The sequence below is a fragment of the Pseudorca crassidens genome, chromosome 2 (assembly GCF_039906515.1).
Source record: "Pseudorca crassidens isolate mPseCra1 chromosome 2, mPseCra1.hap1, whole genome shotgun sequence".
Lineage (NCBI taxonomy): Eukaryota > Metazoa > Chordata > Mammalia > Artiodactyla > Delphinidae > Pseudorca > Pseudorca crassidens.
In genome coordinates, this window is record NC_090297.1 from 117,779,142 (window position 1) to 117,793,085 (window position 13,944).

The window sequence follows — 13,944 nt, forward strand, 5'->3', positions numbered from 1 at the left end:
CTGCTTCAGAGAAAGAGGTGGTTTTTACTAATAATCAGACCTGGGGGAAAAATGAGAGCTCTACTATCTGTAAGTTACAGTCACTTCAAAGGGGCTTGGGAGAAACAAAGAACTGAAACTTTCCGTTTTGTTAAGGCAAGAAATCCAAAGGCTTGCCTGCTTTGCTTGCTCTCCTTATCACTGAGGGGGAATGATGGGGCTGTTCTTCCAAATAAATGCAGGTAACTATTATAGCAACACTTATAAAAGTGTTTCTTTTTATATTTAAGTCTATATCATCTGTCTACCTCTCTATCTATCATGTGTCTATTATCTCTCTCTCTCTCTCTCTCTCTCTACCATCTATCAGTCCTATAGTAAAAAACAGACACTGTAGTAGGGCGTGTGCTTTGGAGCACAGAAAGCTGTTTCTCCACTAGTACAGAGAGCCTCATACCCTGAGATGTCTGGGTGTCTGAGTTAGGTGAGAGACCTTAGCTTCCTGCTCACCCTTTCTCACTCAGCAGTTCAAAAGTCATTTCAGCACTCATCTCGCAGGGTTCGCAGCTCTATCCTCACTCACTCTCCTATTCGGGCACTAGAGTAGAGCTTATTACTAGGGATGTGGTCTGACTCCCCCCCCCCCCCCAGCTTTATTGAGATATAATTGACATATAACGTTGTGTAAGTTTAAGGTGTACAGCATGTTGATTTGATACACTTATATATTGCAAAATGATGATCACCATAGCATTAAGTAACACTTTCATCCTGTCCCATGATTACCATTTCCTTTCTGTAGTAAGAACATTTAAGATCTACGCTTTGGTACAAAATATAGTATCATTAGCTATAATCACTATGCTGTGCATCAGATCCCCAGAACTTATTCATCTTATAACTGGAAGTTTGTACCCTTTGATCAATACCTCTCCATTCCACCCCACACCCAGCCCCTGGCAACCACCACTCTACTTTCTGATTCTCTGAGTTGGGCTTTTTTAGATTCCACATATAAGTGATAGCATAAAGTAGGAAATGGTCTGACTTTTTAAGGCAGTTGGAAAAGAGGAGTTTGTTACTGCCTCAGCTGTGTGTAACCTGGAGCTGCAGGAGACACAGGACTGACCAGGAGCGAGCCCTATCTGTGTGAACTCTCCACAGAATGGGATGGTATCAGGCAGGATGTGCTGATGACTTGCTCTTAAACCGTGATGTGGCCCTGACTGTGTTTCAGAAAGAGGCCTTTGAAGCTCACCCAAGTACAGAAATAACTTGTAAGAAATTTGATTCTAGGTTCTTTTAAAAAAATTCCCGATAATTCCTGGCTGTGGCTGTCACACTCCCATCTGCCTACCCTTCCATTTACTTCCTGGTTTTTCCGATGGCTTTGACCCATAGCCTGTCTAGATCCTGGTGTGGGCAGTCCTGAGATGGAGAGTCAACCATCTCCCGTCGGATCTGGGAGGTCCTGAGTCGTGGCTCCTTTGGAGTCAGTGTGGAGTGTTCATCCAGCTTGGCTAGGGCAGGAGATTTTGACTGTGAAGCGGAAGTGGGGTTTTCATTACACAGGACATATACTCTCTGAGCTACACAGTCATTGACATTCCTTGGAAACTATTGGGCTGTGGGTGAAGTAACACTGGCCGTGGAGTCAGAAGAACTGGAAGGGTTTTAACTCTGTCTCTAGTTTTGTGACCCAGGCAAGTTAGAATTAATCTGATTTTGATGTAGAGAGAAGCAAGACCCCTAATCTTAAATGACTCACAGTCTGGCTTGAAAGACAGACAGAACTGTAATTCAGCGTGATGAGTGGGAACCAGCAGCCAGACCAGGTAAGTCTGCCTAGGTTGTGGGTGAAGTGACTTAGGGACTCACTTTCCTGCTTTGTAAAGGCAGGTGGTAATCTCTCCTTTCAGGCTTATTGTAAGGCTTGATGAGTATGCATTTGTAGGTATGTACTAAGGGGCAGGTGTTCTAAAAAATGAAAGGTATAAGTAGCAACTCTCAAACTTTTTTTCTTTTGCTTCTCTATTTATCTGCAAGATATACTAATCGATAATATCTCTCAATACTGCAAGTGATTCTCAAAATATAAGACAGGTTCACCCAATACCTTGAACCTGTGGGATATGCATGGTTGGTTGGAAAGCACCCTCGAGATTCTGATAGACTGCCCCCAGGAATTTTTTTTTTGTCAGAGAAACCAATGTGAATGACATTAACAGGGAACATATTTTCTTTGTTAAAATCAAAACATCGCAAATAAGGCTAGAGTTTCCCTTTGATCACCATTTCCAATCTCCCCTGCCAAACACTATGATCTCTGAGGGAACTACTATTATCAGCATTTGCCTTCTAGGGTTCCTTGCTCTATCCTCACATACCACCCTATCCGAGCACTATAGTGTGCACTAGATTAAAGTTTGTTATCAGCATGGTGTTTAACTTTCTAGATCTTTTATGTACATATAAATGTATGTGAATGTGTGTATATATCCATAAAAGTATATAGTGTGCTTCATATAAATCTTGAAACCTGCTTGTTCACCTAAAAACCACGTCATGGGCATCTAACCATGCAATTACATGTGGCTCTAACTCATACTTTTAAGCTATTGCATAGTATTTCATAGCAGGAATATGCCACAGTTTATAGTACTCCCTTATTGATAGAAATTTTTCCAAGTTTTGTTATTTAAAAAAAATATTGTACCCACAGGGTTCAACAGTTCCAATTTCTCCACACTCTTGTCTACACTTATTGTCCTTCATTTTTTTTTCTTTTTTGATAATAGCCATCATGACAGATGTGAGGTGATATCTCATTGTGGTTTTGATTTGTATCTCCTGATGATTAGCAGTGTTGAGCATTTTTTCATATATCTGTTGGCCATTTGTATGTCTTCTTTGGAGAAATGTCCATTCAAGTCCTTAGCCCATTTTAAGGAATTTTATTAGGTTTTTTGGTTTTGTTTTTTTGTTTGTGTGGGTGTTTCCTTTTTTTCTTTTTTGCTATTGAGTTATATGAGTTCCTTGTATATTTTGGATATTAATCACTTATTATATTGTTTGCAAACATTTTCTCCTTTTCTGTATGTTGCCTTTTCATGCTGTTGATAGTTTGCTCTGCAAAAGCTTTTTGGTTTGAGGTAGTTTCACTTGTTTATTTTTGTTTGTGCTGCCAGAACTTTTGGAGTCATATCAATGTAGTCATTTCCAAGGCCACCATTGTGAAGCTTTTCCTCTGTGTTTTCTTCTAGAAGTTTAACGTTTCAGGTCTTACATTTAAGTCTTTAATTCACTTTGAGTTGATTTTTGTGTATGGTGTAAGATAAGGGTTCAATTTCATTCTTTTGCATGTGGGTACCTAGTTTTCTTAATACAATTTATTTAAGAGTCTCATTTTTCCCCATTATATATTTTTGGCATCCTTCTTGAAGATGAGTTGGCCACAACCTCTATGGAAAACAGTATGGAGATTCCTCAAAAATTTAATATAGAACTACCACATGACCCAGCAATTCCACTTCTGGGTATTTATCCAAGATAGTTAAAATCAGGATCTTGAAGAAATATTAGCACTCCCATGTTCATTGTAGCATTATTCACAATAGTCAATATGTGGAAATAAACTAAATGTTGACAAATGAATGGAAAAAGAAAATGTGGCTTCTACATACAATGGAATATTATTTAGCCTTAAAAAAGCATACTTTGCAATATGCAACAACATGGATGAAACTTGAGGACATTATGTTAAGGGAAATAAGTCAGTCACAGAAAGACAAATAGTACATGATACCAATTATGTCAAATTCATAGAATTAATGAGGGGAACTGTGGTTGCCAGGGGCAACTGTGGTTGCCAGGAGGAAATGGAGAGTTAATCAACAGGCAGAAAGTTTCAATTAAGCAAGTTGAGTAGGTTCCGGAGATCTGACGTACAACATTATACCGATAGTCAACAATAATGTGTTGCACACTTAAAAATTTGTTGAGGCATGAATGGATTAAATGCTCCAACCAAAAGACACAGGGTTGTTGAATGGATACAAAAACAGGACCCATATATATGCTGTCTACAAGAGACCCACTTCAGACCTAGGGACACACACAGACTGAAAGTGAGGGGATGGAAAAAGATATTCCATGCAAATGGAAATCAAAAAAAGCTGGAGTAGCAATACTCATATCAGATAAAATAGACTTTAAAATAAAGAATGTTACAAGAGACAAGGAAGGACACTACATAATGATCAAGGGATCAATCCAAGAAGAAGATATAACAATTATAAATATATATGCACCCAACATAGGAGCACCTCAATACATAAGGCAACTGCTAACAGCTTTAAAAGAGGAAATTGACAGTAACACAATAATAGTGGGGGACTTTAACACCTCACTTCCACCAATGGACAGATCATCCAGACAGAAAATTAAAACGGATACACAAGCTTTAAATGACACAATAGAGCAGACAGATTTGATTGATATTTATAGGACATTCCACCCAAAAGTGGCAGAATACACTTTCTTCTCAAGTGCACACGGAACATTCTCCAGGATAGATCACATCTTGGGTCACAAATCAAGCCTCAGTAAATTTAAGAAAATTGAAATCATATAAAGCATTTTTTCTGACCACAGCGCTGTGAGATTAGAAATGAATTACAGGGAAAAAAATGTAAAAAACACAAACACATGGAGGCTAAACAATACGTTACTAAATAACCAAGAGATCACTGAAGAAATCAAAGAGGAAATCAAAAAATACCTACAGACAAATGACAATGAAAACACAACGATCCAAACCTATGGGATGCAGCAAAAGCAGTTCTAAGAGGGAAGTTTATAGCTATACAAGCCTACCTCAAGAAACAAGAAAAATCTCAAATAAACAATCTAAACTTACACTTAAAGGAACTAGAGAAAGAAGAACAAACGAAACCCAAAGTTAGCAGAAGGAAAGAAATCATAAAGGTCAGAGCAGAAATAAATGAAATTGAAACAAAGAAAACAATAGCAAAGATCAATACAACTAAAAGCTGGTTCTTTGAGAAGATAAACAAAATGGATAAGCCATTAGCCAGATTCATCAAGAAAAAGAGGGAGAGGACTCAAATCAATAAAATTAGAAATGAAAAAGGAGACGTTACAACAGACACCGCAGAAATACAAAACATCCTAAGAGACTACTACAAGCAACCCTATGCCAATGAAATGGGCAACCTGGAAGAAATGGACAAATTCTTAGAAAGGTATAACCTTCCAAGACTGAACCAGGAAGAAATAGAAAACATGAACAGACCAATAACAAGTAATGAAATTGAAACTGTGATTAAGACAACCCTCAGAATGGGAGAAAATATTTGCAAATGAAGCAACCGACAAAGGATTAATCTCCAAAATTTACAAGCAGCTCATGCAGCTCAATAACAAGAAAACAAACAACCCAATCCAAAAATGGGCAGAAGACCTAAATAGACATTTCTCCAAAGAAGATATACAGACTGCCAACAAACACATGAAAGAATGCTCAACATCATTAATCATTAGAGAAATGCAAATCAAAACTACAATGAGATATCATCTCACACCAGTCAGAATGGCCATCATCAAAAAATCTAGAAACAATAAATGCTGGAGAGGGTGTGGAGAAAAGGGAACACTCTTGCACTGCTGGTGGGAATGTGAATTGGTTCAGCCACTATGGAGAACAGTATGGCGGTTCCTTAAAAAACTACAAATAGAACTACCATATGACCCAGCAATCCCACTACTGGGCATATACCCTGAGAAAACCAAAATTCAAAAAGAGTCATGTACCAAAATGTTCATTGCAGCTCTATTTACAATAGCCCGGAGATGGAAACAACCTAAGTGCCCGTCATCGGATGAATGGATAAAGAAGATGTGGCACATATATACAATGGAATATTACTCAGCCATAAAAAGAAACGAAATTGAGCTATTTGTAATGAGGTGGATAGACCTAGAGTCTGTTATACAGAGTGAAGTAAGTCAGAAAGAAAAAGACAAATACCGTATGCTAACACATATATATGGAATTTAAGAAAAAAAATGTCATGAAGAACCTAGGGGTAAAGCAGGAATAAAGACGCAGACCTCCTAGAGAACGGACATGAGGTTATGGGGAGGGGGAAGGGTGAGCTGTGACAGAGCGAGAGAGAGTCATGGGCATATACACACTAACAAACGTAGTAAGGTAGATAGCTAGTGGGAAGCAGCCGCATGGCACAGGGATATTGGCTCGGTGCTTTGTGACAGCCTGGAGGGGTGGGATAGGGAGGGTGGGAGGGAGGGAGACGCAACAGGGAAGACATATGGGAACATATGTTTATGTATGACTGATTCACTTTGTTATAAAGCAGAAACTAACACACCATTGTAAAGCAATTACACCCCAATAAAGATGTTAAAAAAAAAAAAAATCTTCCAACAAACAAAAGTCCAGGACCAGATGGCTTCACAGGTGAACTCTATCAAACATTTAGAGAAGAGCTAACACCCATCCTTCTCAAACTCTTCCAAAAAATTGCAGGGGAAGGAACACTCCTAAACTCATTCTGTGAGGCCACCGTCACCCTGATACGAAAACCAGACAAAGATACTACCAAAAATGAAAACTACAGACCAATATCACTGATAAATATAGATGCAAAAATCCTCAACAAAATACCAGCAAACAGAGTCCAACAACACATTAAAAGGATCATACACCATGATCAAGTAGGATTTATCCCAGGGATGCAAGGATTCTTCAATATACGCAAATCAATCAATGTGATACACTATATTAACAAATTGAAGAATAAAACCATATGATCATCTCAATAGATGCAGAAAAGGCTTTTGACAAAATTCGACACCAATTTATGATAAAAACTCTGCAGAAAGTGGGCATAGAGGGAACCTCCCTCAACATAATAAAGGCCATATACGATAAACCCACAGCAAACATCATTCTCAGTGCTAAAAAACTGAAAGCATTTCCTCTAAGATCAGGAACAAGACAAGGAGGTCCACTCTCACCACTATTATTCCACATAGCTTTGGAAGTCCTAGCCATGGAAATCAGAGAAGAAAAAGAAATAAAAGGAATACAAATTGGAAAAGAAGAAGTAAAACTGTCACTGTTTGCAGATGACATGATACTATATAAAGGGAATCCTAAAGATGCCACCAGAAAACTACTAGAGGTAATCAATGAATTTGGTAAAGTTGCAGGATAGAAAATTAATGCACAGAAATCTCTTGCATTCCTATATACTAATGATAAAAAATCTGAAAGAGAAATTAAGGAAACATTCCCATTCACCAATGCAACAAAAAGAATAAAATACCTAGGAATAAACCTACCTATGGAAACAAAAGACCTGTATGCAGAAAACTATAAGACACTGATGAAAGAAATTAAAGATGATACAAATAGATGGAGAGATATACCATGTTCTTGGATTGGAAGAGTTGACATTTTGAAAATGACTATACTACCCAATGCAATCTACAGATTCAATGCATTCCCTATCAAATTACCAATGGCATTTTTTACAGAACTAGAACAAAAATCTTAAAATTTGTATGGAGACACAAAAGACCCCAAATAGCCAAAGCAGTCTTGAGGGAATAAAACGGAGCTGGAGGAATCAGACTCCCTGACTTCAGACTGTACTACAAAGCTACAGTAATGAAGACAATGTGGTACTGGAATAAAAACAGAAACATAGATCAATGGAACAGGATAGAAAGCCCAGAGATAAACCCACACACCTATGGTCAACTAATCGATGACAAAGGAGGCAAGGATATACAATGGAGAAAAGACAGTCTCTTCAATAAGTGGTGCTGGGAAAACTGGACAGCTACATGTAAAAGAATGAAATTAGAACACTCTGTAACACCATACACAAAAATAAACTCAAAATGGATTAGAGACCTAAATGTAAGACTGGACACTATAAAACTCTTAGAGGAAACATAGGAAGAACACTCTTTGACATAAATCACAGCAAGATCTTTTTTTGATCCACCTTCTAGAGTAATGGAAATAAAAACATAAATAAACAAATGGGACCTAATGAAACTTAAAAGCTTTTGCACAGCAAAGGCAACCATAAACAAGATGAAAAGACAACCCTCAGAATGGGAGAAAATATTTGCAAATGAATCAAAGGACAAAGGATTAATCTCCAAAATAGATACACAGCTCATGCAGCTTAATATTAAAAAAACAAACAACCCAATCCAAAAATGGGCAGAAGACCTAAATAAACTTTTCTCTACAGATAGCCAAGAAGCACATGAAAAGCTGCTCAATGTCACTAATTATTAGAGAAATGCAAATCAATACTAAAATTAGGTATCACCTCATACCAGTCAGAATGGGCATCATCAGAAAACCTACAAACAACAAATGCTGGAGAGGGTGTGGAGAAAAGGGAACCCTCTTGCACTGTTGGTGGGAATGTAAATTGATACAGACACTATGGAGAACAGTATGGAGGTTCCTTAAAAAACTAAAAATAGAATTACCATATGACCCAGCAATCCCACTACTGGGCATATACCCAGAGAAAACCTAATTCAAAAAGACACATGCACCCCAATATTCATTGCAACGCTATTTACAATAGCCAGGTCATGGAAGCATCCTAAATGCCCATCAACAGATGAATGGATAAAGAAGATGTGGCACATATACACAATGGAATATTACCCAGCCATAAAAAGAAACGAAATTGAGTTATTTGTAGTGAAGTGGATGGACCTAAAGTCTGTCATACAGAGTGAAGTAAGTCAGAAAGAGAAAAACAAATACCGTATGCTAACATATATATATGGAATCTAAGAAAAAGAAAAAGGTTCTGATGAACCTAGGGGCAGGACGGGAATAAAGACACAGACCTACTAGAGAATGGTCTTGAGGATATGGGGAGGGGGAAGGGTAAACTGGGACAAAGCGAGAGAGAGGCATGGACATCTATACACTACCAAACGTAAAATAGATAGCTAGTGGGAAGCAGCCGCATAGCACAGGGAGATCAGCTCAGTGCTTTGTGACTACCTAGAGGGGTGGGATAAGGAGGGTGGGAGGGAGACGCAAGAGGGAAGAGATATGGGGATATACGTATATGTATAGCTGATTCACTTTGTTATAAAGCAGAAACTAACACACCATTGTAAAGCAATTATACTCCAATAAAGATGTTAAAAAAATAAAAGGAGAGTGTAGTATAATGACAAACAAAGACAGAAACAAAATAAACAACAACAAAAGGACCTAAGTGGATTTTAGAGTAATACAAACCCTGGGTTCATGTATGAGTTTTGGTGCCTATCAGCTGTGTAACCAGATCAGTTTTAACCTCTTCCTCCTCAATTACCTTACTGATGAAAACAAACCTCATTGGGTTACTGTGAATATTACATGAGATAGCCCTTGGCACGTGTTAGATATCCATGGTATAGTTATAGTACTCCTAGGTTTGTTAATGGTTCTTTTGTGTTTGTTAGCTGCTGGACACCCTAATTTTAAGCAAACAAACAGAAATAATCACTGGTATTGGAGATTCACAGCCTGCAACCAAGTAAGAGTTTCCAAAAGGAAATTCAGTCAACCCTTTTTGAGCAACTTGTGAATCCTTAGTTCAGTTAAAAACTGTTTTTGAGCACCTCCTTTGTACGAGATATAATGTATTCTTTTGGAGATACAAGAATGAGTCATTTTGAAGCTAATGATTAAATGGGTAATTTTATAACCATGTTATGGAGGATCTAATAGAAGCAAATTCAGTGTGTGAAGGGAATGAGGTGTAGGAGACAGTCCTTAAAGAAGGAACCACTGGGGAAGGTCATGGAGGGGAGAAAGTAATGGCCAAGAACCCACAAAGAAGGTGTCATGAAAGAGAATTGTAGCACTCTTCTTCAAAAGGCTGCTAAGAGAGGGTGGTTACCCAAGGCAGTGCTCGCAAGGCTGAATGGCTGCTCACAAGGAGCTCAGATCTTTGTAGAAGGACATCCTGGATCATGGTCATGGGTTAGTGCTAGACTACAGCCAAGATCAATGTCTCCAAGGTCTGCCCGTGTGTTTCTTTTCTGGGCATGTTTGTTTGTGGACTCATTTATAGAAACGCAGTGTTCCTGCTGCTGGCAGTGTGTAGGCACTGAGACATATTTTATCTCTCCAAATCAATGCCATGAAACTATGGTCATCACCCTTTTGTGGTCTGTGGGTCACTTGCCCCTGCCCCCTACCGTGATGCCACTTTAGTCTTTTGTATTTGATTAGTTTCTGGCTCTATCCTCTTCAGGCAGAACTATCTGAATACCTATTTTTTTTTCTTACCATTTTGGGTGGGTCAGAGTTCTACTACCTAGAAAACATCATAGAAAGCTCCTGTTTCCTCAAAAAAGTGTCTTAGCTATGTCATCCTATTATTTACTCTATTCCCATTATTGCCCATTAAAATCTTATTCATCCTTCAAGAATCTGATCAGATGCTGATTTCATCATGAAACCTTCTCTGATCACTCAAGCTTAAAGGGATTTTGTCTCCCTTTATAATTTTGTTTTACATATTTTTCCTAACAGTGGATCCAGTGTTTGTTGACTATTAGTGTTACCTGGAAGAGAGTTTCTTTTTTAAATAAACTTTATTCTTGAACAGTTTTATATTTACAGAATCATTGCAAAGATGGTACATAGATTTCCTATTTACCCACTACCTAAGTTCCCCTATTATTAACATCTTACATTAGTGTAGTACATATGTCATAGTTAGTGAACCAATATTGACACATCATTATTAACTAAAGTCTCTACTTTATTCAGATTTCCTCAGTTTTCCCCAAATGTCCTTTTTCTGTTCCAGGATCCCATCCAGGATGTCACATTACCTTTAGTCGTCCTGTCTTCTTTGGCTCCCTTAGCTGTGTCGGTTTCCCAGACTTTCTAGTCTTGGGTGACCATGACAGTTTTGAGGATTATGTATCAGGAATTTTGTAGAATTTCCCTTAATTGGGATTTGTCTGATGTGTTTCTCATGATTAGGCTGGAGTAATGGGGTTTTGGGAAAAAGACCACAGAGGCTAAGTGCCATTCACATCACATCGTATCAAGGATACATACTATCAGTGTGACTTAACAAAGTTGATGCTAACCTTGATCACCTGGCTTGAGGTAGTGTTTGTCATGTTTCTCTACTGAAAAATTACCTTCTCCATTTCGATACTGTACTCTGAAGAAAGTCACTGTGTGCAGCCCACACTTAAGGAGTCGGGGGTGGGGAAGTGAGAGGGGTGGTTATGCACCACCTCTTTAAGAGTAGAGAGTATCTACATAATTATTTAGAATTCTTTTGCATGAGAAATTTGTCTATTCTCCTCCATTTGTTTATTCAATCATTTATTTATATCAACATGGACTTGTAAATATTTATTTTATATCTTGAGTTATAATCCAATACTACTTGACTCATTTTGTTGCTTAAGTTGTTCCAGCTTTGGCCACTGGGAACTCTTTCTGTTGGCTCCATGTTCCTTTGCCATAAACCCATCATTTTTTTTTTTTTTTTGTGGTACGCGGGCCTCTCACTGTTGTGGCCTCTCCCGTTGCGGAGCACAGGCTCCGGACGCGCAGGCTCAGCAGCCATGGCTCACGGGCCCAGCCGCTCCATGGCATGTGGGATCTTCCCGGACCGGGGCACGAACCTGTGTCCCCTGCATCGGCAGGCGGACTCTCAACCACTGCGCCACCAGGGAAGCCCTCCCCATCATTTTTGTGTATGCTTTCTCAACTTGGGGCACTAAAAGATTCTGCAGGCTCATCTGGCACTAAAATATTCTCCAAGATCATCATATTTCCTGCCCCAGTCCTGGAATTAGCAGTTTCTCCAAGGGAACCCTGGTTCCTTTTATTGGAGAATGGTATTAGAAATCAAGATCTGGGTACTAGGTTTGCTCGTTGCTATTGGGGTATCATTGTTTCTAGGCCCTCTTAGCTTATATAGCAAGGAGATAGATATATGTGTGTGTGTGCTAACCTATGTGTACACGTATCTATAAATATTTCCATATGTGACCATCTATATCTCTATTAAGCTAAACGTGAGTTCATGCTGATGTCTCAACTCTAATCCACTAATAACATGGATTATTCTGGGGGAGCTTAAAAATACAGAATTTCAGGTACCATTCTAGAGCTAATAATTCTAGAGCTAAAAAGGATAAATATTGACCTTACATCTTTTGAAAGGCAAACACATTAACGTCATTGAATGTTTTTCTTGATTTAATACTGGAATCAATATTAAAATTATGAAAAAACATTGTAAATGTAAGTTTTACTTTATCACCATTCACAATTTGGGTAAGTATTTATCTTACTAAAACGTTGTTACCCACCTACAGTTTGGCTAATTTTAATTCCATGAGTATATGATCTAATAGAGTTTGAAAATTCTTATATTACATAACTATTGAATGTCCCAGAGTTTGAAAATTCTTGTAGTATGTGACTATTGAATGTCCCATTCAAGTATTAAACTCCATGATTTAAAGTTCTGAATATAGAAATAAACACTGTAAGAACACAAAGATGCAAGTTGTGTTCATTCATGTTGAAAGTATCTGCCTCACTCATTTCCTCTTCTTCTCTTTCTTGTTTTCTTGCATTTTTGGTGGGCTGCAGGCTCCAGTTCCAACACCATCTTCTGAGATGATCCTGATTCCCAGAATGCCCTTGGTGCTGCTCCTGCTGCTGCCTATCTTGAGTTCTGCAAAAGCTCAGGTTAACCCAGGTAACACAGCCATTGCTCAGCCCCACGCTGGAAGACAGCTGAACACTCAAGCCCATCAAGGTTCATCTTGGGAAAGGCACTGCTAAGGGGCCCAAAAGGTCATTCCTCCCTCCCTTTTTTTCCCTCCATGGTGAAACCTGGCCATAGCAGGAACAGAAATTACTATACTCTCTCTATGACATATTGTGAAAGGGCTTCTTATATGGAGTAGGGTAGAATAAAAGGAAAATGTTTAAAAATGGGAGGTGGAAGAAACAAACATTTGCTTCTGCATTTTCTGGGACACCGAAGGAGAGAATTTTTAGATGCCTTGGAGAAATTCTGCAGGTTGGTTTTCTAGTTATGTTTGGCTGTCCGAGGCCTGTATTTTACTTGGATGTCATGTTATGTTTTGGGGACCCTGGTCTTGTAGGATCTCAGGCAGTTTCTCTTTCCTACAGGGTGTGGCCATGCTCAAAAATAGGTATGTTAGTCCCCTTCCCCCAATTTTTTAAATTACATGTGTATTTTAACTTTAAATTGAAGTATACAGTTGTATCACTTGTCTATTACCATAGTAATGCCGCTTAACAACTTATGCAAAACTGGTGATTTAGTCTGGTCTTTGTTGGACTATTCTTCTTGTCTCTTTTGGATTCATGCACATATCTCGGAGTAAGCTGGTTATTGGCTCATTGAGGATGGCCTTGGCTCTGACAACTGGGGCAACTTTGCTGTGCTCTCTTCCAGCAGATTAGTATAGATATGTTTTAATGGAAATTGCACAGCAGTGAGAGCAGAAAGGGAAACATGCAACATGTTTGAAGCCAGTGCTTGAGTCATGTTCTCTGAGATATCATTGTCCAAAGCAAGTCACATGGCCAAGCCCAGAGTCAGAGTGGGAGAGCACAAAAAAATTACACAGGGAAGGTCTGAATACCTTCAGGGAAGGGAAGGGTGAAGGGTTGAAGTCATTTTTTTCATCTTGCCACAAATATAAATATAGGAAAGTAGATATAGCATAAGTGCTCAATTTGATGAATTTTACAAACTGAGCACATCGATCTAAGCAGTATCCAGATTAAGAAACAGAACTGTACCAGCACTTCAGAAGCTCTCCTCACACTCTCTTTCAGTCACTTTTCCCCACCCTCCCCCCAAG

The 13,944-nt window shown here is 38.7% G+C and overlaps 1 protein-coding gene across 6 annotated transcripts in view; it reads left to right on the plus strand.

The window, feature by feature from the left end:
- The window catches only part of DDR2 (discoidin domain receptor tyrosine kinase 2), a 160,967-nt gene that overhangs the window by 84,912 nt on the left and 62,111 nt on the right, over positions 1–13,944 (plus strand). For 4 of the 6 annotated variants that reach the window (XM_067728477.1, XM_067728476.1, XM_067728479.1 and 1 more), the window contains one exon: positions 12,695–12,803. The exons of 1 other annotated variant lie outside the window; for it this stretch is intronic. In XM_067728477.1, coding sequence (XP_067584578.1) covers positions 12,722–12,803 — 82 coding nt within the window. In that variant the 5' untranslated portion in view covers positions 12,695–12,721. Of the gene's footprint in view, positions 1–1,634; positions 1,815–12,694; positions 12,804–13,944 lie in introns of those variants that run through there. One more of the 6 variants, XM_067728474.1, reaches the window with a different exon arrangement.